Raw genomic sequence first — 27,603 nt, forward strand, 5'->3', positions numbered from 1 at the left:
AATTCCACATTTGTATCCATTAATGTCATAATGTATCAAATCAAATGACATCAAGCATCACATTTAATCAAATCAAATTACATTCAATATGCCTTCCCATTAGTGATAAATTTCCATTTCAAAACTGAAAAAAAAAAAGTTGATGGCTTAAAATCATTCTCCCTAAACTGAAGGAACAAGGTCTCTACAGTACAAACGGTTGTCAGCCCAATTACAATTATGTACAAGAGACCTAACTGTTGGAAGCAGATGTCCCGTCAGTTCCACGTGTGCTTAGTCTTGCACATGATGGAGGATACCAACGCTGATCTACATATTGCTACAGATGCGGTATTTTGCTCAGTTTGATTATCAATAGGATTTCTTAAATGCATGCAGTAGCATCCTTGAGGGATAAAATGATGAGCACTTTTGAGTGTCTTTCTGAAAGAAAGGAATTGATTTAATTGGCCGTCAGCACAGTCCTTGGCATCAGTTACACATTTCCACCGCTCTAGGAGCAGAATGGGCATCCATAAGTGTCCAGAAATTGCATGGGAGCAGCTGAGTACCAAAACAGTTCCGCTGACAAACTTCTTAGGTAAAAAGTTTGTTTTCGATCAGGCATCAGGACCTTCAACGAGCAGAGAAAGAACAACAAGGGTCCACATTAAAGTTCAACAGTGAGCCAACTGGACTCCTTTAGACCACTTCATTTGGAGCCATCTGCACTCTCCTGCACATTTGCAAAGTCAGTAAGCAAATACAGTCCTTCATTTTTTGTCCTGTTAACAAAACCTGTACAGTTCTGCATCCCTATTAGTATTTGACATCACAACTTAAACTAAAGCATTTGTGAATGAACAAGCAGCACTTGACACTGTCATCATTGGTTATGTCTTACTGTTTGTGGTATTAGGTTACTGGGCAATGACTGAATCACTGCTTTGACCAATTTTCAAAATAACCCATGATCACTGATGATGCACCCTATGGATTCTTTATTACGGATGTCCAAACTACTTCCCCAAGAAAGACCGTTGATGTCAGACGGTGTCGATGTAAAGTGAGCTATTCAGAGGATGTCAATGGGTTGATGTTGTTTCTCATAATCCACAGCTCGATCTCCCTGCATATCTCGATCCTCGTCATCTGCAAACAGAAAGAAGGTAGAGCATTAGGAGACAGAGCGCTAAGGGGTCTCGCCAGCTGCTATAACTGCTCCAGTATAAAAAATGTTATTCCATCATTACTGCATTAAGTACTTCTACATTGATTTTTTTTTTTTTTTTGGTCTGTGATGTGGCTGACAAAACATATTGAGTGTGGAAGCCAAAAACACCCAACATGTGAATGTGTCCATTCTATAAGGCGTTAAACAGATAATGGAATAAAAGTTTTCGGCTATGTCTTGATCAAAACTTCTTTAGCGTTTTACAATTTAACGGTGCCGTTTGTTTAGTCTGCCAATAAATTCAATAATATTCCACAATCACTTTTTTTTTTTGAAAACAGGTGTCCAGTTCATGAAATAAAGGGCATCGCATTTTGGAATGAAACTCTATATCGTGACAAAAAATAGCTGTTGGCTGTTAGTGGTTGAGAAGAGCAATAATACATCTGAGTGAGTTTAATCAATTAAACCCAACATTGAATCAGGCTGAAGAATTCAACACAGGTGCAATCTATGGTAAATGACTGAATCTGCACAAGGACCAATCACAACTATTGAACTATCCCCTTCTGCCCTCTACACAGGTTGAAGTAAACTTTCAAATGAATGAAGGCATGGAAGCTCCCTAAACAGAAAGATTTATCAAAGTCTTAATCCAAACACCAATGATTCCCCCCTTATTTAAAAGAAAAATGCAAAAAAAAAAAAAAGCCATGGTCATGCGTTTCAGTCTTTCAATGAGAACACATTCACAAACACAGGGGGCTATATTTATCTACTGGTCTAGATGTGGGTCAGAGATGTTTGGTGGGCACAGACAGGTGGCATAGCTACAGGGGAAGCACAAGCAAGGCAGAAAATGCTGGGTGGAAAATGAGGTTACACTCACAGAACCTTAAGTCCCTGGGGCTAGGGTTCCCCCATACACGGAGGACCGATTCTGTGCCTACACAGTAATGAATGGCAGACGCGGCTTCCCATCCAGAATTGCATAGGCAGCAGTCTTTCTTTGACCCCTCAAGGTGTATTTAGGCCATAAATTCTTAGTAGCCTATAGATGTCGGTCGTGGGTGCTGTTAAGAGAGGAATTATGGAGGCAACTCAGGGGACTGTGAGCTACTCTAAGGTTGGAACTGCTGGGACAGATGCAAGGGGGGAGGACAGCAGGACAGGAGTGGTGGGAGGGAGCAAGGGAGGAATGGTGGATAAACATCTGGACAGACAGTCCAGTACCCTGGCCTGGCTCACCTTGAACGTCTTCCTCACCACCATCACCATCCTCTTCCTCATTGTAGGCCAGTTCGGCCTGCTTGTCGGCCTCGTACTCACCTACGTTCCCATCATCCCCATTGTAGTCCGCCAGCTTAGAGCCATGCTGCGGATCTACTGGGGACTCGTTCTCATCAAAGAACCGGCCTGCAGGAGGCAGAGAAGGGCCTCATCAGGAAGGGAGGGAAGCAGAGATAGTTGAAGGAAGAGAGGGAGGAAATGCTGGCATTGTGAATGCAATGAGAAAAGGAAGGAGTGAACGACAGAAAAGGATGAGAGAATTGTGTAGATGGGTTAAACGGATGTAGAGTATTAAAGGGAAACAATAACAACTTGCAACATTATCTTTATGTACATGCAGGGATAACACCCAGTTAGCACCGATAATGCTGAGCACTCTTCTGTGCGGCAGACACTTTTCTGCACAATTTGGGTGGTAGTGTCTGCTGTTGACGTCACTGGTGGAAAGTCTGTGATTGTGAAAACTTACTTCCGGTTTGTTTGCGGATAGGCTGCACTGTACAAGAAGATGTGAATAACATAACAACAACAGGTTATACAGGCGTATGTAGCATTGCTATTTGTATTTTCTTGTACAATGCAGCCTATCCGAAAACCAGCAAGTAAGTTTTCACATTAATGGATTGTCCACCAATGATGTCATCGATAGACAATTTCGACAATCCCACACACACACACACACACACACACACACAAGGATCAATGTTTCCCTCAGTTTTGAAGCTAACAGGCATTTCAACCTGCAGGGGGCGACTAAAAAGGAGCCCAAAGACGCATTTCTTCTACAGACCCCCCATTCTAATCTAAGGGTACATTTCTGATATGCATCCAGCATCTGAAATTAAAATAAATAATAGATTCAGTCATAAAAGGCAAAGAGTCTTCTGTTGCCTAGAAATACCCTAATTTATGCTTTAGAAAATCCATAGTAATCAATACTACCCAGTGTGAAGGAACAAAGTTGCCAAAAGTATTAATTTACAATGGACTTCCATACATGGACTAACAAATATCTTAACCGTTTGCTGCACTTGAACACACGCCATCATAAAAACGCAAATTTAGCATGATGTCATAAACATTTCAGCTATAGGCTACAGGCAGCCTGCGATGTTTTTTTAACCTGTGGCATGTTTTGCTTACACCAAGTATGTACATAAAGGGGGATAGCCTCTCGCTTCTATGGGACTTAATTTGACAGGCAGTATGAGTCATACAGCAAGGTACTGTCATCATGGCAGAAATAAAGTGTAATGTCTCCAGAGCCGTTTATACACCTGCAGTAACAAAATTTACCCCTGAACCCAACCAATGTTACCCTAAAATGACCAATCGCCATCATGGATTGAGTTTATTAAAAATAAAATAAAAATTCGGCTTCAAGGCACATCAATAGCAACCAATCAGGTCACTGCTTCTAGGTTTTAATATCATTTCTATAATAGACAGACAGACAGACAGACAGACAGACAGACAGACAGACAGACAGACAGACAGACAGACAGACAGAGAGAGCATGTTGAAAATTGTGATCATTTCCCTTGAAGAGAAGGGATGAGATGGGGATGGAAACGATAAACGAGCCTTCGGATGAGGAGCAGCAAAGTCAAATCATAACTTTGCTACCACCAGTGGAGGGGGACCGATAAGGCCTCAGCTGTCATCTTCATGACAGGAGGGTGAAAGCTGTCACTTCAGTCCTCTCCTCCGTCAGCACGAGTGTTAGTAAAGGAGCATGAGATTGGGGGAAGTGAAGTCAGTATGAGCAATGTCTGAGGCAAAGGGGGGGGGGCTCGAGAGGGCAGGGGGTTTGTGTTAGGCAGAGGTAAGAATGGGCCACCCTTAAAAATAAATAAATAAATAAAGAGAAGACAAAAGAGCGAGCTGGGGCAGCAGAGAGCAGCAGAGCAGAAGCTTGGCAGCAGGTGAGCTTCATCGCTGAGCCAGAAGACTGTGGGGTTTGTATCCTGTTGTCTGCAAATCAGCCCTCTACGCTGTCTGGCGGCACATCTACTCACATCCAACTACATTTAAAGACACAGCAGTCTTCTTTTCTTTGCCGATGTTTGAAGCTATAAACCTGTTGGTATTACTCTAGGGATTATAAAGGTGAGAAATTATGAAAATAAAAGATATCGCATCACGCAGCTGCTTTTTAGGGAGAAAAATCTATGATGGCTCTTTCTTTTGGGGGGAGACGCATTGCAGTCCACCTCCCCCCTCCTGCCTATGTCCTTTCAGGGCATCAAAGACATCGACACCCACTTCTTGCACTGCCGCCGCCTGTGGGGTGCAGCGTGTTGGACCAAAAAAAAAAAAAAAATGTTGAGCAAGTAGAAAGGTGACAAGCCAGCGTTAGCCAACTACACTCTCTGGGTAGACCTGCAAGAAACTGGGACGAAATGTTCTACTACAACACCGCCATCTTCAGTCCAACCCACTCACCATCACTGTCCTCTACATCTACACCTTTTGTATCCTTTATACAAGGACACCACCATCACCTTCCTCTACATCTACACCCCTTTATACATGGACACCACCATCACCTTCCTCTACATCTACACCCCTTTATATCCTTTATACATGGACACCACCATCACCGTCCTCTACATCTATACCCCTTTATATCCTTTTTCTGTCTTTTTCTATTTTTAATGTGAGTAAGCATAGACAAGCTAAAAATTAATTTACCTACTTTTTTATTTTTCCCTATTTTTGTCAGGCCAATTACCCCACTCTTCCGAGCAGCCCCTGTCGCTGCTCCACCCCCTCTGCCGATCCGGAGAGGGCTGCAGACTACCACATGCCTCCTCCCATACATGTGGAGTCGCCAGCCGCTTCTTTTCACCTGACAGCGAGGAGTTTCACCAGGGGGGCGTAGCACATGGGAAGATCACGCAATTCGCCCCAGTGCCCCCTCCCCACTGAACAGGCGCCCCAACCGACCAGAGGAGGCGCTAGTGCAGCGACCAGGACACATACCCACATCTGGCTTCCCACCCGCAGACACGGCCAATTGTGTCTGTAGGGACGCCCGACCAAGCTGGCAGCAACACGGGGATTCGAACTGCCGATCCCCGTGTTGGTAGGTAACGGAGTAGCCCACCACGCCACCCGGATGCCCTAATTTACTTCTTCGCTCTACTTTTTTTTTTTTACGGTTATGAAATTATTTTTTAAAAACACTGATTAAGGATATAACTGATTGAGAGTGGGGGGAAGCTCAGGAATATACCACCAGATGGCGCCCCAAACATCATTATTCTGCTTAGACCTGGGAGACAGTAGCTAAGCACAAAGACAAGCCTTGGGGGACTAGAGGAGTTCTTGAAGCGCTTTCTGTGTTCTTTTTCCCCCAGCTGCCCACCCCTTCCTAATCAGCCACAAGCTCAGCTCCCACCTGAGGGATTTACTTCACATTTATGCCTCGATGTACTCACTCTGGCGGTGATGAGGCGGCGCAGCTGGAACCTGGTCTTTGATGTGAGGCTCAATGGGGTTGGGCACCTGCGCGGGGTTGGGGGGCAGTTGAAGCCCCTTCATCTGCGGACCATCTGCTTTGACATTATCTGGAGCTGGGAGTAAGAAAGAGACGTCAGTTCTGCTGATTAAGACCCCCCCCCAACCAAAGCGCTTTACCCGCACTTGATTTTATCTCAAGTGATGTGGGACTATCCGCAAACTATCAAGACACCTTCTAAGAAAGCGAGCAAATATGCTGCGACGTGAACTCTACCTACTTTCAGTGATGGATGGAGAGACCGTCTTTTGAACACGTGCATTAATCGTTCACTTGTCATTCATTGGCTGAAGTGTGCTTGCCCTTATCAGTATTAAAAGTCACAGTCTGATAAAAGGTGTATGCACACAGTATCCACCCGAGACGGCATAAATTAACTGATTTACGATGAAGTGAGAAGCTTCAAAACGGAAAACTCTGTGCTACTAATACGCTTCTCTTGGTTTCGCACACTAAGAACCCCAAAGTAAAAAAAATACTGCTAAATGGGGAAAAAAAAAATCTACCTTATGTTTTGAGGTGGCTCGACTGAAAGTCAAAGGTCAAGAGAGAGAAAGAGAGAAGAGAATGTGTTGCTCTGTGTGTATGTCTGCCTTCTGGATTGCCAGGAGTGATTTTTAAACAGGCTGTCCAGCTGTGTGATTCAGCTACAGGTAAGTGTCCTACACACATCACGGAGTCTTGTCTTTATGCATGCTCAGTAATACAGGCACGAAAATCAGAGAAAGAAAGTTGAATCAGTTCATCTGGACATGTTTATTGGGAGAAATGTTCCATCACTCATCTTAGTGACTTGCACATCGGTGAAACCAGGGGTGCAACGGGGGTGCCGAGGGTGCAATGCACACAGGCGCCACACCAGCGGGGGCGCCAAAAGTACAGTGTACAGTAAACAATTTCTTTTTGGTTTTTTTTATAAATTTATTTCTAGTTTTTTTCCCTTTATCCCACCCGATTAACGCAATGGCATATGGCTGGAACTCTTGTTGAATAACTCCTCTGGCTCACGTTTCCACAGGAAGGAGATAGTCGTACACCAGCTTCCTTCAAACTCGCGTCGGCTGCTCTCGCTATTTTACACGCTGAAGCCTCGCATGGATTGCATTACCTTCAGGCCGCGAAGGAGACGCAGGGAGAATGCTTTCGGTCGCTCAGCTGCAGGCGCCCGGATGGGCCAGAGGGGTCGCTGGAGAATGACGAGTCCCCGAACACTACACCGATCTACACCCACTATCCCTCGGGTAAGGGTGGCCTAATGAATGCCTTATCCCGTGGATGCTCTGGCCATGACCGGTTACGGCGAGTCTGGGATACGAACCTCCCAGCCACATGACGAGTGCAGTCAACAATTTCTGGTTATAGGCCTATTTGTTTTTTAAAAGTTTAATATTAATAAATATCATTACTTAGATCAGAATTTTGGATTACAATATATAGTTACATGTTGTATCTTTTAATTATAATGGGTTTTTTTGCGTGTGGTCTTTGGCGCCCCCATTGATGTGGCGCCCGTGTGCACTGCACCCTCTGTACCCCCGTCCCCCCCCCCCGTCCCGTTGTGCCCGAGTGAACCCAAGCAGACACCGGCCAAGAGGACAGAACCACATAGGACAGCTAACATGCCAGGCCAGGACTCCGCAGTCTACACCCACCTACAGGGTAGTGGCCACTTTTTCAAGGATGAGGATGTGCACATCCTTGGTTTGAACAGGGAGTCAAAGAGGCCATCTATATAAAGAGGGAACGACCATCCCTGAACCAAGGGGGGGCGGGGGGACCTAAGAGTGCATCTGTCGCTATCTTACAATGCTATGATTGCAACTATTGCCCAATCCTCTGTGAATAGTACACATGGCCACTGAAACTGATTAATGGCCACGGTAATTTGCGTATGAAACTGATCGTTGGTTTCGGTCATTATGCAACCGTACTGTTTATAAGGGTGGGGATACCTGCAGTCAGCTGACACTGACGAAGTCACTTAGATGAGTGATGAAACGTTTCTCCTACTAAACGTTGTTGTGTCCAGATGAATGATTCACCTTTTCATGACAGCTTTACATTATTTTCAAGAGTGAACAACATCTCTCCAAGCCGAGCCTATAAACGTGATTTTGACCCACCGCGAGGCTGAGAACACACTGTACCTCCGATTTGTCTTTGCTGTTCTCCAAACTCATCTGCCCGGATGCCTGCCTTGTTGTCCTCAGCAAAGAGCACCGGTTTGTCTGCCACCGCCAGGGGAAGCGGCTGAAGGTGGAGGCCCGGAGGTGGGACAACCGCCGCCCGGCCCTCCTCGAACATCTCCACCACCCGGTCCTGTTGTAGTCTGGGCTGATCCAGAGACAGGGCCCGGCCCCCAGCCCCCTCACCAGCACCAGGCCCTGCACCAGCCCCTGCTATGTCAGGAAGCTCATTGTGCTTCTGAGTGATGGCTGGCTTCTTCAGGGCTGAAATATTCAGAGGGGGCAAGACAGAAGACAGAGGGAAATGTTTCAGAAGCTGGGGTAGGACAACCGGGGTGGATGTACCATACAAGTAAAAGAAAAAGAAAAAAAGTACATAAGCAAGACAGTCCAGTAGAAGGATTAAAATTACAAAATGAAATTCTTACCAAACTGTACGTCATCCATTTTTCCCACCTCACTGTCCTCTATCCCAGGCATGCCAGCATCACTGCCAAGCTTGCCCATCTCGTCTGTAAAAAAAAAAAAAGGCCGCATGAGGCAGATGGATTGATGAGTTTACACTTACATGGATGGATGCATTTCCTGTTCTACAGGAAGTGTACATTTATTGTCAGCCCATTAGAAAAACACTTTTCTTATGAAAAGGAACCTCGAGAGACGACACAATCGGATAGATAGTTGAAACATCAGCTTGATTTTTACTGACTGCATCTAGTCTCTCTCTCTCTCACACACACACACACACACACACACACACACACACACACACATGCTTCACCTTTCAGATCTCGACTGTCGTGCTGGCGAGTGGCCAATGTGTGGCGCTCTCCTGCCAAATCCACACCAGTTGCTCCTTCCACATGTCCCCCCGCCCCTCCAGTCTTTCTGCTGTCCAGTATAGTCTGAAGGATTATCAGTGGTGAGAGAGACAGAGGACAGCCAAGGAAACAAGAGGAGAGAGGGTGAAAAGGAAGAGAAGTAGAGAGTGGTCCACAGAAACATGAACATGGGCTCCACCGGTGTAGTAAAATTGCAAAAATGTTGCGATGACAAGAATATGATGCTAACCGTCTAATTAAAAGCAATTTACACCACCGGTCACTTCTGGTTAGACAAGGCTTTGGCACGACATGCCCCCTTTCATTAAGGAATCAAAAGGTACAACTACAGTCTCCAAACTTGGCTTATTTATTTTACAATTACTGACCTTTCTTAGCTTTGATGCTTCTTCCTCCAGGGTCTTTTTAGTTTCTTCATATTCGTCCTTCAGCTGTGCAATCTGACGCCCACACTGTAAACTACAACAATTACACACACATTTAAGTGTCGTCCCTAGAACTGGTCTTCCTGATCTATATACTATTAAAAGTGAAAAATACAAACAGGCAACAAAAACTGATTTAGGCAAACTATAATCCTACAACACAGAATGGGATAACTTGACAGTTTACCAGGGATCATTTTGCTGGATTATGGATGGAACTGTAATACGCACTTCTTATACAGGATTATTAAACTGGAATTGAGTTGTGGTAACTTCAGGTTCCCCGAGTAGTCAGTATTGATGTTCGTTCACTCAGGAACTCCAATACAGAGGAAGGCATGCTAAAAAGTTCAAGCCATCCAGCATCCGGGTAACATAGTGATCTATTCCGTTGCCTACCAACACGGGGATCTCCGGTTCGAATCCCCGTGTTACTTCCGGCTTAGTCGGGCGTCCCTACAGGCACGATTGGCCGTGTCTGTGGGTAGGAAGCCGGGTGTGGGTATGTGTCCTGGTCGTTGCACTAGCACCTCCTCTGGTCGGTCGGGGCGCCTGTTTGAGGGGGGGGGGGGAATAGCGTAATCCTCCAATGCGCTACGTCCCCCTGGCAAAACTCCTCACTTTCAGGTGAAAAGAAGCGGCTGGCGACTCCACATGTATGGGAGGAGGCATGTGGTAGTCTGCAGCCCTCCCCGGATCGGCAGAGGGGGCGGAGCAGCGACCGGGACGGCTCGGAAAAGTGGGGTAATCGGCCAAGTACAACCCGGAGAAAAAAGGCAGGGGGAGGGGGGGACTAAAAAAATTTAAGCCATTGTTTAAGACTGATGCTAAATCAGCATCTACTCACATTGATATTAGATTGATTATTATTGATTATTATTGATATAACACACTGGTATTAGAGTTCACTCCTGGTCTAATGGGCAGTTAGGGGACTTTCAGCTGCAAATGCAGGCATCAGAAGCATACGAGGCAGGTCAGCTTCAATAGGCAAGCTGTACAGGGTGGACGCACTAGTGTTTCAGAGATGATTCCCAGTATGTGTTTTGCGTTGCTTTGCTGTAGGTACGTGTAGTCCAGGGACAGGCAACATGGTCCAGAAAGGTGCGGTGTGGTGCAGGTCTTTGTTCCAACCAAGGAATTACACACCTGAGTCTACAAATCAAGGTCCTTAGCAAGATTATTGGTTGACTAATAGAATGAGGTGTGTAACTGCTTAGTTGGAACCAAGACCTGCACCCACACCAGACCTTTCTGGACCACGTTGCCTATCCCTGGTGTAGTCTTTCAGTCTTATCATGAGTCTGTTCCTGCTCGTCTACTCTGTCCATTATGGCCTGTCTTCCTGGACGAGAGATCCCTCCTATGATGCACTTACTGAGCTCTCACACAGTCTTCGTTTCCTGAAAAAGGTTTTTCTGTAGTTTTTCCTCATCTGAATCTCAGCTCTAATGACAGGGGGCGCTGTACGCTGTCATTTATTCTATTTATCTGTTCTGGAGAAAGTTATGTGAATGTAAAACCCTCTGTGATTTAGCGCTATACAAAAAAAAAAAAAAAAAAAACGGCTTAAATTTTTCAAAAATGCGAGTGTGTATGTATGAACACCTGTACTACCTTTGTGAGGACTAATTTGAATTTTTAAAACACCAGAGTGAGGACATTTTGTCCGGTCCTCTCTTTAAGGGTCTATTTTAGGGTTAGGACTTGGGTTTTGGGTTAGGCATGTGGTTCTGATGGTTAAGGTTTGGTTTAAGGGCTAAGGAATAAATGTAGTCAATGAGGGGTCCTCACAAAGATAGAAGTACAAGAAGGTGTGCGTGTGTACGTGTGTGTGTGTGTGTGCGTGTGTTGTATTGTACCTCTCGTACTCCAGCCTCCTCTCTAGCGTAGTGCTATTCTTCTTCACCTCCCTCATTTGATCCTCCTGTTTCATGAACTCCTGCTTCAGCTCCTTTAGCTGCTCTGCTCACAGCGGCACACAAACAAACGTTGTGGGGGGGGGGGGTTAGTGCTGGCAGTCACATAAAATGGAAGACAAGGATGCTACATTTCAAATTCTCTTATTGGACCACGGCACCAGTCTGGTTCAGAAGGTCCCTTTCTGCCTGGACCAGTGAACATAACTTACCTTTGAGCTTCTGGATTTCTGTCATCTGGGCCGTGACATCACCCTGCAGCTTCATCTAAAGAGAGGAAGAAAAGGTCAAGGGTTTGGGCCAGCTAATTTACAGAGGATTAGAGAACTCACTCATCCAACCAATATGAGCAGGTTCTGGACAGATGAGAAGAAAAAAAAAAAAAGGGAAAACCATTTTCTGTGTTTAACACAGGATCTTGCTGCTCATCCGTCACTATGATGACCCATGAGACCGGTACCGTACGTCTCTGAACGGCACCAGTTGGAGCAAAGAAAGCAGCTCGCGGCCACCCGCTGATATATTTCGTCATTAAGCTTCAGGAAAAGCCAAAATATGAGACACAACGCCTTTTAAATCTGATTTAAAGGTAGAACGAGTAGGATTTTCCTAAAAAAAATCAATGTACAGACTCATAAAAAATAATCCCTCTCAGTCATCACGTATGACCCACCAGACGTGTGTGGCGGTGTCTGTATCTGCAGAGACCCTGTCCTCTGCCGCCATTTTCTTATTTCGCCACGTACGGGACGTTTCTGGGCGTTAACCTTTGGGCAGAGGGACTCTATAAAAACGTAGCGACCAGGTGCCAGATCGACATCGTAAGCACGCATACAACAGGAATCTACGACAATGGCGGACACAGCGCCAAAAAGATGCAAATATAGCGAGGCGAAACGCCAAGCGGACAAAGCTTGTCCCAAAACGAGTGAATCTGGGGTTGGTCTTCACCCGCTGGCGAGCACTGAAGGAGAGGATGGGGATGAAGAGCGACGCGGAGTTGGCCTGTACACTGGGATGTGTTCTGGTGACCGCGGTCAGGGGGGAGTGTCCTTCTGGTGATATTGCGTTGGGGGGAGGGGCCAACTGTGAACGTTGCGTTTACTAACTGCAACCGACAAATCCTACTCATTCCACCTTTAAAAAAAAAGTCTTGGGGCATCCGGGTGGCATGGTGGTCTATTTCGTTGCCCACCAACACGGGGATCACCAGTTTGAATCCCCGCGTTACCTCCGGCTTGGTCGGGCATCTCTGCAGACACAATTGGCCATGTCTGTGGGTGGGAAGCCAGATGTGGGTATGTGTCCTGGTCGCACTAGTGCGTCCTCTGGTCGGTCAGGGGCGTCTGTTCAGGGGGGGACTTGGGGGGAATAGCACGATCCTCCCATGCGTTATGTCCCCCTGGTGAAACTCCTCACTGTAAGGTGAAAAGAAGCGGCTGGTGACTCCACATGTATCGGAGGAGACATGTGGTAGTCTGCAGCCCTCCCCAGATCGGCAGAGAGGGGTGGGGCAGCGACCGGGACGGCTCGGAAGAGTGGGGTAATTGGACGGGTACAATTGGGGAGAAAAGGGGGGGGTCTTTGGATCTTCCCATTTTTAAAGCGTAAGACAAAAAAAAAAAAAAGGGCTCAGAGCCAGAAGTTGCCAGCCTGTAGTTACTCAGCCATTCTCATCTCTGGTAGCATACTGGCACCTTGTGATGATTTAACACCCGACTCGGCACATAACGGCTGTGGAGTAGTGCCCCTGCATTGAATGCCACGACTTACATTACTCTCAATTTCATCTGTACAAAAGTTAAACTCCTGAAATGCTAAATTAAGGACACAACTATGAGACAGTAATCATAAGAGTGTTGATATAATCTAAGAGAAAGTCACAACATGGCTACAGCCCATCTGTACAGCAAACGGCCGACTAGTGATTAAAAAGTGCTTTATCGTGTGGAAAGTTAGCAGTCCATCCTTCCTCAGCAAAGGTAGACTTTCTGATTGTGATGACTTGAAGAGAAATTAGAGCTGGGTACTAACTAGTGGTGATACTAGGGCACACTTTCATTCATACAGTGCAAAGCAACTAAGTCGGATCACACACTACCGACAGTGAGTACTTGCAAAAACTCCACAAAATAAGCTGCCGTCACTCTCTCTCACCCCGTTTCTGGGACGCACATGGGCGATGGTGTACATCCCGTGTGGTGGCCGACGACAGAGAAATTACAAAACGGTCAACGAGGCAAGGAGCCATCAAAATAAGATTTTTATTGATGTGGCAACAAAGTCTGAGTCGGGTCTGCAGAGGGACTGAAGTACAATAAAAGCCTTGTCCTTTTTATGCCATTATGTTTAGATCTTTTCATGGGTTTGCCTCCAGCCCTTGCCACTCCTTCTGGCAGATCACAACACAGATTGCATATCTATGCAAGGATGTCTTCAGTCGTTCCGTCTATGCAAGGACGTCCTCACTCGTTCTGTCTATGCAAGGATGTCTGACACTCTAGTGGTCGTCTGAGCATTTCAATGGTCACGCTGACATTTTGGAATCTCACATCCTTCCTTTGAGCATAAACAAGTTCATCTTCTGATAACTTTCTGTCCTGGTTATAGGGCCTTGTGCTTCTTGCCACAGTTGCTTATCCCTCTAATCACATGAAATGACAGGTACCCACATGTGCCCTGACGTAACACCGTACCTTCTTGTGGCGATAGTGCAGAAGCGGAGCGAACAAGGATGGGAGATGTAAGGCAAGTAGTCAGTGAGGATTGTCTCCGAGTTACTTGATCATAGACCGTGTGGTTCTTGGATGGGTGAAAATTGGAAAAAAGAAAAGTGTTAAAAATGGAGGGTGGCACGGTGGCGCAGCGGGGAGCGCGGTCGCCTCACAGCAAGAAGGTCCTGGGTTCGAGCCCCGGGGTAGTCCAACCTTGGGGGTCGTCCCGGGTCATCCTCTGTGTGGAGTTTGCATGTTCTCACTGTGTCTGCGTGGGTTTCCTCAGGGGGCGCCGGTTTCCCCCCACAGTCCAAAGACATGTAGGTCAGGTGAATCGGCTGTACTAAATTGTCCCTAGGTGTTAATGTGTGTGTGTGTATGTGCCTGTCGGCCCTGTGTGATGACCTGGCAGCCTGTCCATGGTGTCTCCCCGCCTGCCGCCCAATGTCTGCTGGGATAGGCTCCAGCATCCCCGCAACCCTGAGAGCAGGATAAGCGGTTCGGATAATGGGTGGATGGATATTAAAAACGGGACAAATATGCCTAGATGGCCGCCAATATTGTGAACACATGGCATCATTAAGCACTTAGTGATGCCGTGTGTTCACAGTATGACATACTTCAGTGCTGACTTGTTGAGTAAGTACAAGCTTCCCTTACCTATGAAGGGTTACAATGAAAATTTGAAGGACAGAGGGTCCTTGAGGACTGGGTTGGGAAACGCTGGCTTAGATGATAAGCACCAGTGAGCAGCACAGCCTTGGTTTTTGTTTTCCAAATACAGCCCTTTTCACTGGGCGTTATCATCTAAACCCTCCCCATAGACCACTGTATACAACGCCCCTGACCCAAAAAGATCCTTTTCAGCCTTGCCAGACCACAATGAGCAAAGCAGAATTTGTGGGCTGGCTGTACACGGCGAGGCTAGATCCTCTGAAAGATCTGAAGTTGAGAGAGACCGGGGTTGTGCACCTTTATATGCTCGATGCAACCTCATGCTGACTGACAGTAATTTCAACTCCTGGACAAGAGCAAAATCAAATCAGGCAGCCCTCGAATCTCAAAGGAAAATATCAAGGGCGTTGATAAAACACACTGGGGGGGTGGGGGACGCACTTGGTCGGAGACCCCAGCCTTTAATCAGCGAGCATGCACGTAGGAGAGAGGGTGCAGTAATTACGGCATCACTGTCAGATACTGAGAAAGACTACAGCTTCCCCGTCATCTTCCTTAAGCACAGAAATGAAGAGGTGGTTAATGTCTTTTCCCTGCAGCACACCAGGTTTGACTCCATACAGCAGGATGACAACCATCCTGGGACTACCAGGCCAGGCTATGGGCTAGGCAGTGGACGCAGGACAGTTCGGTCTACCGCCCCACGTGTGAGGTTGCCTTGCTTTTAAGTTTCCGGTGGGACCTTTGTCTCCATGTTGTGTGAAAGCGCTCGTGATGTATCAATCACCCTTTCACTGCAGCACAGGCCTCTTGCTGTACGTAGTATGTTTTCCAGTTGCCCCAGAATTGGTGTGTTGACAAAGGAAGGAGTGGAGCGATTGCCAGTCTGTACCTCCGCTTACGCCAAGTACAAGAACAAGGTAACGGATACTTCAGAAGTCAACAGGATACCGGGAGTGTGCACTCTGCCCCACCACACCCACAATACTGCCTTTATTGATACGTCTTCACATTTGCTGCAGTGGCACAATCCTTTGTTTACCCAGAAAAGGTTTGCTGAGCATGTTCATTATTTTCAGCAACACCCTACTTGACATTTACAGTTTACATTTACAACCAACATTATTACATGGCAGTGGCCCAGTGCAATCAGTCTTCAGCTATCAGTTGTGCAGACTCATTGGAGAATGCTGAAGGAGGCGTGAGGTGCTTTATCAGGCGCACCTTGTCAGTAGCTGTTAATGAATGAAGAACATTTTAACCCACTAGCAATCCTCCAATCAAAGACCTCCTTTATCTAGCTTTTAGCCCAGTGGTTCTCAAGCCGGTCCACAGGGACAACTAGTACTGCCAACTTCCCCATTCTGTCAGGTAGTTAATTACATTCACCTAGCAGCTCCAGATACCTCAATGACGACCTAACATGGGCACCACACACAGACACTCTGGTGAAAAAGGTGAGGCAGACTCGATCACCCCAGCCAACTGAAGAAGTTCAGCATCTCCCCACGGATCCAGGGAACATTTTACTCTGGTGCCACTGAGAGCATCCTTGGCGGGGTGCATCACCACCTGGTATGGGAACTACACCTCTCAAGACTAAAAAGCCCTGCACAGAATGGTACGGTCGGCTGAGCGTATCACTGAAACCACACTCACCCCCCTACAGGACTTCTACACATCGACTAATTGTAAAACAATCCAGTCGTAGACGTCGTCTCTCAACTCCAACACCATTCTCGCATCTCAAGTTGCTAATCAGACTGTAAGCAATGACAGACGCACGGAACAGGAAGTCTTAATAGGAAACAGAAATGGCCAGCTACACCGGAAGCTCCAAAATATTGGCCAATTTCCCAGAACCCAGAGAGACTCGGGAGTTTCTTTCCTCAGGCCATAAGAGCACTTAACACAAAATACCAATAATATCAATAACTTATACTATGTATACTGTGGACACATCACTAAAAACTATAACTATTGTCACGTTCTTCAAGGGCTGGGCGATATGGAAAAAAATCAAATATCATGATATTTTTGGATCAAGTACCTCAATATCGATATTATTGGGATGACTATTGGTGGTTTCACAAAACATTTACGCAATCAGATTATCAGACCCCCCCCCCTTTTTCTTCCCAATTGTATCCAGCCGATTACCTCACTCCCCCGAGCCATCCTGGTCTCTGCTCCACCCCCTCTGCCAATACGGGGAGGGCTGCAGACTACCACATGTCTCCTCTGATACATGTGGAGTCACCAGCCGCTTCTTTACACCTGACAATGAGGAGTTTCACCAGGGGGACGTAGCGCATGGGAGGATCAAGCTATTCTCCCCAGTTCCTTCCCCCCTGAATAGGCGCCCCCAACCAACCAGAGTAGGCGCTAGTGCAGCGACCAGGACACATATTCACACCCGGCTTCCCACCAACAGACACAGCCAATTGTGTCTGTAGGGACTCCCGACCAAGCCGGCATTAACACAGGGATTCGAACCGCCAATCCCCGTGTTGGTAGGCAACAGAATAGACCGCTATGCTACCTGGACGCCACAATCAGATTTTTAACAAATAATCATTGGGAATGACTATATAATAACTAAGTGGGTAAAGTCAAATAACAGCTAGAACAGTCTGGTAAGTTCAGAAAATTACATCACTTTACTGTAATGCAGCCTTTAAAACCAGGAAAAGACAACACTTATTCCACATCACAATATTACGATATCCAAAATCTCTTGATGAACGCTCAGTAATCCAGGTAAGGAAATCCTAGGAAACTGAATCCGTTCATCTGGACACAAAAGTGTAGTGGGAGAAACGTTTCATCACTCATCTAAGTGACTTCCTCAAGCTCAGCTGACAGCAGGTATCCCCGCCCTTATAAACAGCACAGCTGCATATCCACCCAAACCGGCAAAGCACGTTAATTTGCATATCAAACAGATCCCTGGCTGCAGCTGTGACGCAACTGTGCCGATTTCGGCCGTCATTCAACTATTCTGTTTATAAGGTTTTTAAGGTTGTTTATAAGGGTGGGGATACCTGCAGTCAACTGAGACTGATGAAGTCACTTAGATGAGTGAGGAAATGTTTCTCCCACTAAATATGAACTAATTCAACTTTCTGGGATATCCAAAATCCCAGACAATACCTAGTCTTATATCACGATATCGATATAATAACCAGTCCTACTTGCCTCTGACACTTTCCTTCAAACAGAACCATTCATATATAGCTATTTATTGGAGTATACCTTCTGTATACTCCACGGATTTTTAACTTTTTAAATGTTATTTTATTCCCTTTTACTTGTTGTTCTACACAGTTTTGGAGTTTCCAAAAAAAAAAGAAGCATTTCACTGCTCATTGTACTTATACATGAAGTGCGTGACAAATAAATCTGTGAATCTTTTGAAACCTTTTGAAACTTTGAAGAAAAAAATCAAGATGGCGCCGTAGATGTTAGCATCGGTTCTGCACTCTCGTACTTTTTCTGTTTGTTTATTTGTTTAGTTTCCAGCGTCCACTCGCTGATCACATACAGCAGGGAAGAACTTTTAAGTCTCCAACTGTCCACTGGACAAACTGAACAGACTTTTGCCATCTTTAACTGAACGTTTTAATGAAAGTCCTGCAGGGGTCTTAACTGGTACAGTCCTGTGAGGACTACGCTGAAGCCGCCGAAGGGGGAAGCGAGCCGGAGCGCTTGTTAAACTGCGACAACGGGGATTTAGAACCGTGCTCCCATCAATCCACCTGGCAAACGTCCGCTCTCCGGCCAACAAGATGGACGAACTGCTACCCCTAAACGGGGGGCGGGGGGAAACAACCCAGAATTCTCCAGATCTGCTGCCCTGTCTCTCACTGAAACCTGGCTTAGTGAGCACATCACAGACAGTACATCATCAGCCGCAGCTCCAACTCCTCCGGGCGGACCACCAAACGGAGCCATCGGGAAAAAACGAGGTGGTGGCTTATGCTTCTACATAAAGGAAGGGTGGTGTACGGATGTCCCAGCATTGAAGAAATCATGCAGCCCTCACTTAGAGACCCTTTTCATTGACTGTAAACCATTCTATTCACCGTGGGAAGTTTCATTATTTATTCTGGCTGGTGTCTATATCCCACCCCAGGCCTTCGTTAAAGAGAAGTTAAATCACCTGGCTGATCAAATTACAAACATGGAGTGCAAATATCCAGACGCCCAACTCATTATCCTTGGGGATTTTAACAGAGCAAACCTCAGCCACGAACTGCCAAAATACAGAGAGCATGTTAAATGTCCAACCAGGGACAAAAACACTCTGGATCATTGCTACGCAATACTAAAGAACGCCTATCGCTCTGTCCCCCGTGCAGCCCTGGGCCTCTAATCACTGTCCGATTCACCTTATCCCAACCTACAGGCAGAAATTAAACCTGCAAAGCCTGTGGTTAAAACTGTGAGGAAATGGACCAATGAGTCAAAACTGGAGCTGCAGGCCTGACTTGACCGCACTGACCGGAGTGTTTCTGAGGCTGCATCTACAGACCTGGATGAACTTACTGACATTGTGACATCTTACATCATCATTTGTGAGGACATGTGTGTGCCCACCAAAACTTTCTGTACCTTCAACAACAATAAGCCCTGGTTCACAGCAAAACTTGGGTAGCTTCTTCAGGCCAAAGAGGAAGCTTACAGGAGTAGAGATAGGGTCCGGTATAACAAAGAAATACACTCACAACGGAGATCAGAGTGGAAAAAAGGTGCCACTATGAAAAGTTGGAAAACAGGTTTTCTGCTAACGACCCATCATCAGTCTGGAGCGGTTTGAAAGACATTACCAACTAGAGGAGACCATCCCCCCCACACTGCAGGGAACCATCAACTGACTGACGATTTAAACGAGTTTTACTGCAGGTTTGAAAAAGCAAGCTTTCACAGCCCTCACCCTCTCCAGCCACAACACACAACCAACTGCACTCCCCGCCAGCCACTCTCCCCTCCCCACCGAACACCCACTCGCACTCAGGAACTGTGTAGAAGATGTGTGCCACCTTTTCCAGAGACAGAAGACCAGGAAGGCACTGGTCCCAGATGGTGCGTCACCCTCCTGTCTTAAAGTCTGTGCTGACCAGCAGGCCCCCATTTTCAACCTGATCTTCAACAGATCACTGGAACTGTGTGAAGTCCCCTCCTGCCGGGCTTCCGGGTGGCATGGCGGTCTATTCTGTAACATGCGGATCGGCTGTTCGAATCCCCGTGTTACCTCCAGCTTGGTCGGGCATCCCTACAGGCACAACTGGCCGTGTCTGTGGTTGGGAGGCCGGATGTGGGTATGTGTCCTGGTCACTGCACTAGCGTCTCCTCTGGTCGGTCGGGGCGCCTGTTTGGGGGGGAGGGGGATCTGGGGGGAACAGCGTGATCCTCCTGCGCACTACGTCCCCCTGGTGAAACTCCCCACTGTCAGGTGAAAAGAAGCGGCTGGCAATTCCACATGTATCGGAGGAGGCATGTGGTAGTCTGTAGCCCTCCCCGTATCAGCAGAGGGGGTGGAGCAGAGATCGGAATGGCTCGGAAGAGTGGGGTAATTGGCTGGATACAATTTGGGTGAAAAAAAGGGAAAAAAAAAAAAAAAACAAAGAAAAAAAACTCCCCTCCGGCTTCAAGAGCTCCATTATCATCCCGGTCCCCAAGAATCCCCATATCACAGAAGTAAATGACTACAGGCCCATTGCCCTAACATCTGTGGTCATGAAATCCCTCAAGAGACTGGTGTTGACCCACCTGAAGGAAACCACAGGCCCCCTGCAGTTTGCCTACTGAGCAAATAGGTCAGTGGAGGATGCAGTCAACATGGGATTGTACTACAACTTCCAACATCTCGACTCCCCAGGGACATGCGCAAGGATCCTGTTTGTGGACTTCAGCTCGGCGTTCAACACCATCATCCCAGATATCCTCCACTCCAAACTCACCCAGCTCACTGTACCAGCCCCCATCTGCCAGTGGATTAAAAACTTCCTAACACACAGGAGGCAGCTAGTGAGGCTGGGGGTGGGGTGGGATCACATCCAGCATCCAGACAATTAACACTGGCGCCCCCCAGGGATGTGTGCTCTCCCCTCTACACAAATGACTGCACCTCAAGTGACTCGTTTGTTAAACTCGAAGATGTTGTGTTGCTGTAAAGCCCCTTGAGGCAAATTTGTAATTTGTGATATTGGGCTATACAAATAAAACTGACTTGACTTGACTGTAGTTTCAGAATCAGAATACTTTATTCATCCCCGAGGGGAAATCGGGTTCTATTACAGACACTCATGCTCTAATAACTAAAAACTAACAAGATACAAGATAGGAAAATACAAACAAATAGAAACAAGAAAAACAGCAACAAATAGAAATGAAAGATAAAATAAGAAATAGAAATAAGAACAAAATATATCAACAAGCATGGTGCACATAACACCATATCTATACTGCACTACCACAGCACAAAACAAGCAGCACAAACAAAACCCAACAGGGCCAGTCCAACGACCATTAACTCCAAGTGTCTGACAGTCTGACAGGTTTGCGGACAACACAACCATCATTGGCCTTATCCGGGATGATGACAAGTCTGCATATAGATGGGAAGTTGATCAGCTGGCCCTGTGGTGCGACCATAACAACCTGGAGCTGAACATGCTCAAAATAGTGGAGATGACAGTGGACTTTAGGAGGAGCCCCGCCAACACTGCCCCCCCTTCACCATACTTAACAGCACGGTGTCTATGGTGAAAACCTACAGATTTCTGGGTTCCACAATCTCCCAGGACCTAAGGTGGGCATCCAACATGGACACAACAATCAAAAAGGCCCAGCAGAGGATGTACTTTCTCCACCAGCTCACGAAGTTCAACCAACCCCAGGAACTGATGATTCAGTTCTATACTGCAATAGTCCACTCTGTCCTCTGCACATCCATCACAGTCTGGTTTGGATCGGCCACCAAACAGGACAGACTACAATGGACAGTTTAGTCTGCAGAGAAAATTACTGCGCAAACCTGCTCTCCATTCAGGAAAAGGGCAGGCAACATCACTGCAGAACCACCACACCCTGGTCACAACCTGTTCCAACTCCTTCCCTCTGGCAGGTGCAACAGAGCACTGTACCAAAAAATCCACCAGATATAAACAGTTTCTTTCCGCAGCAGGCTGTCCTTCAAATGAACGCTTAACACTGTCAAATAGAGCCAACCATTTTGTATACACTGTACTGTACATTGTACATATACTGGTACGCTCTGTCATGTCCATCTACCTCAGGCAGGTATGTAAGTAACCTGCTAACATCTATTTCAGCATCTCTGATATATTCTCTGCACCACTGCATTTTATCACCTCTTATTTCACCTGTATATAGTCAATCCTTGTGTATATATCTGAAGAGTGTTGTGTTGTAGTGCTGTTATTCTACGTTAAGCACACTGAGAGAGCCACAAAACCGAAGTCAAATTCCATGTATGTGCAAACCTACAAGGCCAATAAACATGGTTCTGATCTTGAATCTACTGTCACATATTCCTGCCATCTAACTGGTTTTTGTAGGCCTGGCACAACAGGTGAACGTAATCAACTATCTGGCAAACAGAACATCAGCATCACTGTAGGTCCCAGAGGACCAGACTGAGAACCACTGATTTAGTCTACCCCTATTTATCAATACCACTGGTAAAAAAAAACAAAACAGAGGCGCACTCCTTGCCATCAGCCTTGGAATGATCTTGCAGACAAGCAAAGATTCATCTTGTGCTTCATACTCTTGCAAGGATACGTCTCGTTGCCCGTGGATGTCTTTCCATTTTAACCAATGACCTTACTGTGATTTCAGCATAGCTCAGATGCAGTTTGACTTTAAAGGCCAACGCATACAAAGAATGAACATATGAACACATGTGTGTGCATGTCCAGGATGTGTGAAATGAGGAAGGCAGAGAGGATGTAAATGAGGAGGAACTCTTCCCCGTTTGGCTGCTGGGACACACAACATGTATAGGCTTTGGGGACCCAAAACCCAAGGGGAAGCAAATAGCCTAGGAATTGCTGGTGGAGCCATTGGGCTAGAAAACACCAGGAAACAAGGAACATTCTGGTTACTTCAAAGCTCCCACCCCCCACAACTGGCCCAATACACATCTTTAAATGTTGATATACAAATATAAACAGGGTACAAAGTATTTTAGTTTATACTAATAAAGGTACACATATGACCATATCTTTTGTATAGCCTGTAGGCCAATGGGAGTCAGGGGTCACTAGTTATGCCAATTGTCAATCACTGGACCCACAATTTACAATGGTGTAAAGAGCCAACCCATTAAACTGATCCACTTGTAGTCCAAGATCAATACTGTGTCAAGTCAATGCAGAAACTACCTTAACCCAGTTCAGAACTATCCTACAACAATACATGTGTTTAAAATGTTCATCTTATAGTGTGATTTGTATGGAAACCAAACTCAATTGGCGAATGTAACATTTTACATTTCAGTCCATGTTTCGTTTTGTCCGTTTTCAACCCCTTTTGCCCTTGTGAAATATAACATGGGGCCAATAAGGAAGTAGGAGGTCTGATGTTGGGAAGAGGAGGAGGGTTGATCCATCAATATATTTTTTTTAACAGAATGACAATGCAGAGGCTTGACTACTGCTTAAGCTTTCAGGAAAAAAACAACAGCAAACAAAACAAACCCAGCTGGGGAACTAGATTTTCATTTTCCCCAACAAATGTATTAGCATTTCTTTGAGTTCTACTATGTAAGGATTTTTAAAAGGAACTGACGTCATGCAGTAAAGTAGTGATAATCCTGTGCCATGGAGGGCCATACGACTGCAGGTTTTCATTCCAACACTACACCAGCGGATTCACTGGTTAGTCCTCCCCTCTCTGGTTGAAGGTATGTTTATCAGTGAAACCAGCTGTTGCAGTGCTGGGTTGGACTGAAAACCTGCATATATACATGGCGTCACTCAGCTAAAGCACAAGCAATGAGTGGCAAAGGGATGTATGGAGTGGATATACGGTTCCACCTCAAAACACGTCTCTTGACCCTGCCTAAACCTTTCAACCAGCCAAGAGCACCTGTAAACAATTGCGACCTAGCAGAAACACAGGCGGGGAGCAGCAAAAGTGGCATTAGGTTACCTCTCAATCACATCCTCAGGTACCACCAGTACTACTGGTTTTCTACCCTGCCAGGTAGTTCATTACATTCGCCTGTGTTGTTCCAGGTGTGGAAACTCCCTACTTGGATGCTGGAATAACTGGAATAGGAACAGGTGGATAACTGGGAACAGGTGGATCTAATCAGCTACTTGGCAGAATAAAAAAAACAAGTGGTCTTGATGTTTGTTTACCCCAAACAAGCACCACATAACCTATTGTCCAGATGAATGAATACACCCAGTTCCGGGGGGGGGGTCCAGCAGATCAGTGGAACTCAACCACGTGCAAGCAGGTTCTCTTTCCAACCCAAAACTAACCTGCACACCTTCAGCCAGACAGGGAAAGACTTACAGGCAAGACTCAAGTGCAGCATTGGGTCGAGAAGGAAACCCTGACCGAACGCCGCCGTCCTGGATCTAACAACCGCGCAGGCAAACTGGACACGACGGCCGCAGAGGCGAAACAAGCGCAGCCCCTTCTCCCCCCCCCCCCCCCCCACTCGCCATTACCTTGTCATCGGCGCACTTTTTGACGAGCGCCTCCCGGGCCTGCAGCTTGCCCTCCAGCACGGCGTAGTCTCCATCCCTCTGGTCGATCTGCTTCCTGTGCGTGTCCACCTGCACCATCAGCTCCGAGTTGCGTTTCTCCAGCCGGCTGCGGGCCGCGTCCGTGCGCTTCACCTGCGTCCGCGCCTCCGCCAGCTCGTCGAGCAGGCGGCCGTGCTTGGCGGACACGGTCCAGTAGTTGAAAGACAGTATGGCGATGATCACCATGGAGGCGACGAGGATGAAGGAAGGGAGGCGGCCTCCTCGCCGGTTTGCGCCGAAACCGACCATTTCAGAGCCCTCCTGGCTTAAAAAAAAAACAACACAACACAAAAAGGGGGGAGGGGGAGGGGGACGACGACGACAACAACAACGACGGCGACCCGCTAAAGTCGACAGGGGGGATTATTTCAGACGCGAACCCATCCGTCGACGTGACGCGCCGGGCGACTGCGGCGACGTCTCGCCGTCCAACGACTCCCGAGTCACGGGCGTGAGCGTGGAAGATCGCCCACGTGTTCTGTGCCTCCCGCGTTCTACGCGCCTTCTTCCTTCCGTACACTTGTCATCCTCCCCGCATTTCACCCCCAAGTCAACGGATCAACACACACACACACACACACCCGCAACGACGTGGCCTCCTCCTTCCCCCCCGGAGCCGTGTGGACGCGCAGCTCCGCGGCCCCGACACCTCCAGTAATCCCCCTTCCGAGACCCAACCGACACCACGTCCGGGCCCCGCGGATCCTTTTACCACAACCGCTGCGGTCACGCTGTCCCCAGCTAACGTCGCCTAGAACGGCGACCGGCCATTTAACCGCACTTGTGACGGCGGACGAGAGGAGCCGAGCTCGCCGAACTTAACACACGTTGCTCCCGTTCTGCGGCGGACGGCTTTTATTAACCCGGTTCCGAAGCGCGCCGGGGGATTTTCTTGCTTTCTTCTCTCCCCCCTCTCCCCCCCCCCTCTCTCTCTCTCTCTCCGCTATATGCCGCTCTCCCCAACTCGCACGTAAAGCTGGCGGCTAAAGGCCACATCATTTCCGGGTTTTGACAGTTGAACGCGACGCTATGTCACAATAAAAGTAGCGCCGGGGGGGTACGTTGAACAAAAAAAAGGGGGGGAGGGGAGGCCGGGACGCTTCATAGAGTTGGATTCCCAAAACTGTAACCGGCAAGAAAAGCCCCACCTGTAATACAACCCCCCCAACTCACAATTAATCTTTTTTGTTGCGCCGTAAAACTGTCAGTTACAGTCGGCACTTCCGGGTTTTGCCCGGAAGGCAGCGGGATTTCAAATTAAGGGTACCTTCCGTCGCGCTTTCAGGGCGAAGAGGCAGGGACGCTCGGTTGCTTTTAATGTCCAAAAACTACGTGGCTCGGCGCTCTAAACACGTGTTACATGTATAAACACACCGACGACAACCCATTTTTAAAACGATAACTGACTCGATAAAACAGACTTTCACAGCAGCCAAGATGCGTTGACCCCCCCGGGGCCTGAGACGTCGCCTGTCTAACAGGTGGCAGCGCTCAGCACAGTGGTTGCCACGTCGTGGCTCGCGCCGCCTGACTCGGCGCACGAACCACGACTGCGCCGCCGCGAGTTATAACGCACACACACACACACACACACACACACACACACACACACACACACACCGACAAGCCACAGCACAGCGTCGTGAAATGAGCACAAATAAATCAGCAAAAACGGGAAGAAAATAAAAATAGAAAAAAAGGGGACATGAATGAAAAATCTGATCACAAAAAGGGAAGGGCGTGTATCTCCTTACTCAACCCTGTAGGGGACTGGGGGCATTAAAGGGTAAAGATCCCCAAATATATATATATATATAACCTCGCTACAATGTAGAGGTTTGGTTATCCACCCGTCTAAATCTCCCTCCTCTTCGTCCTGCCAGCTAACCGCCTTCCCCCTGCCCCTAAACCCCCCCCCACTCCAACACCCTCCCCCCAAATGCTCAGAATCATCTGACATGCCGAGAAAAGTGGTTTTTAGCCATTTGTAGAAAATGCACATTTTGCATAATTATGCATAATTAGTATAATTATTTTAATTTTCTGCTATTTTTCTGGTCCTCTCTGGAACAATACCTACCACCTCCAAAAAAATGAGGATCATAAGTGCATTTTTGCAAAAATGCATATATTTTGCATAATGCCAAAACATTTCTGTCCCAGAATTTTTTTTTTAAATAGGTGAAAAAATCAAAGATGCTCAGAATCACCTGAAATGCAGAGAAAAGTGATTTTAAGCCATTTTTAGAAAAATGCATATTTTGCATATTTATGCATAATTAATTATGCATAATTTTAATTTTCTGGGATTTTTTTTATAGGTGCCCCTGATCATCCCCAATAACCTCCAAAAAGAACCAAGGCCCCAAGTGCTTTAGTTTGGCCGTTTATAGACTCTCACACAGACACACGTTGTGAAAACACAGGAGTATAGTGTAACGTGTATGGATAAGCAGACACGCTGGCCGCTGGCTGGCGGGTCTGACCCTCTAGTCGAGCGGTCCGCGGTGTCTCCTGCGGTGCGGGCGATCCGGGTTCGCGTCTCGGCCACGGCAGTTCCTGTGGTCGCCTCCCGAATTCGCTACAATACTGAAGCAAACGGTTCTCAGTCCTGATAGAGTCACGAGAAACCCTGAAACCCATAGCTGAAACAGCACTTGTGCCACGCCGACCTGTCCACGTGCCTCTGGTTGGATCTGCCAAAACCGGGATCCCATTTGTATTTGAAACGTGTCCATTATAAACTCATAACCCTGGATACCAAAAGACATGCCTGGCAGGTTGATACTCCTGCCGCTGCCCTTGACCAAGGCACTGGCTCGCGTTGTGGCTGCTTCTCTGGTCAGGATGGGTCAAATTCCCCCAGAGATCAATAAAGTCACTTAACCTCATATCAAAACCTTCCACACACGGAGGCCGGTGAACCACACGGCTGTGTTGCTGCTGATATACTGATCATGTGTATGGAAGCCCGGGCGGGGATTGGGATACCACAGTAGGGGACACGTCCCTACCAATGTCAAGGGACTACCGAATTGTCCCTGCTGATATTTTAGATATTGGTACATTTTTAATAAACAGGTTTTGT

At 47.1% G+C, this 27,603-nt stretch overlaps 1 protein-coding gene across 2 annotated transcripts; it reads right to left on the bottom strand.

Annotated features, from left to right (window-relative positions):
* On the bottom strand, positions 1-25,454 carry golm2 (golgi membrane protein 2). Of its 2 annotated transcripts, XM_056278491.1 has the most exons (10): positions 24,438-25,454; positions 11,551-11,605; positions 11,282-11,384; positions 9,363-9,453; positions 8,934-9,057; positions 8,581-8,664; positions 8,114-8,416; positions 5,887-6,021; positions 2,402-2,569; positions 1-1,131 (listed from the first exon to the last, which is right to left on the bottom strand). In XM_056278491.1, the coding sequence occupies exons 1-10, from the start codon at positions 24,762-24,764 to the stop codon at positions 1,055-1,057; spliced, it is 1,467 nt and encodes a 488-aa protein (XP_056134466.1). In that variant the 5' UTR covers positions 24,765-25,454; the 3' UTR covers positions 1-1,054. The 2 variants fall into 2 exon arrangements, with proteins under 2 accessions (XP_056134466.1, XP_056134468.1); XM_056278493.1 differs by lacking the exon at positions 2,402-2,569 and having other exon boundaries at positions 5-1,131.
* Positions 25,455-27,603: the final 2,149 nt, after the last annotated feature.

The sequence above is a fragment of the Lampris incognitus genome, chromosome 4 (assembly GCF_029633865.1).
Source record: "Lampris incognitus isolate fLamInc1 chromosome 4, fLamInc1.hap2, whole genome shotgun sequence".
NCBI classification, from domain to species: Eukaryota; Metazoa; Chordata; class Actinopteri; order Lampriformes; family Lampridae; genus Lampris; species Lampris incognitus.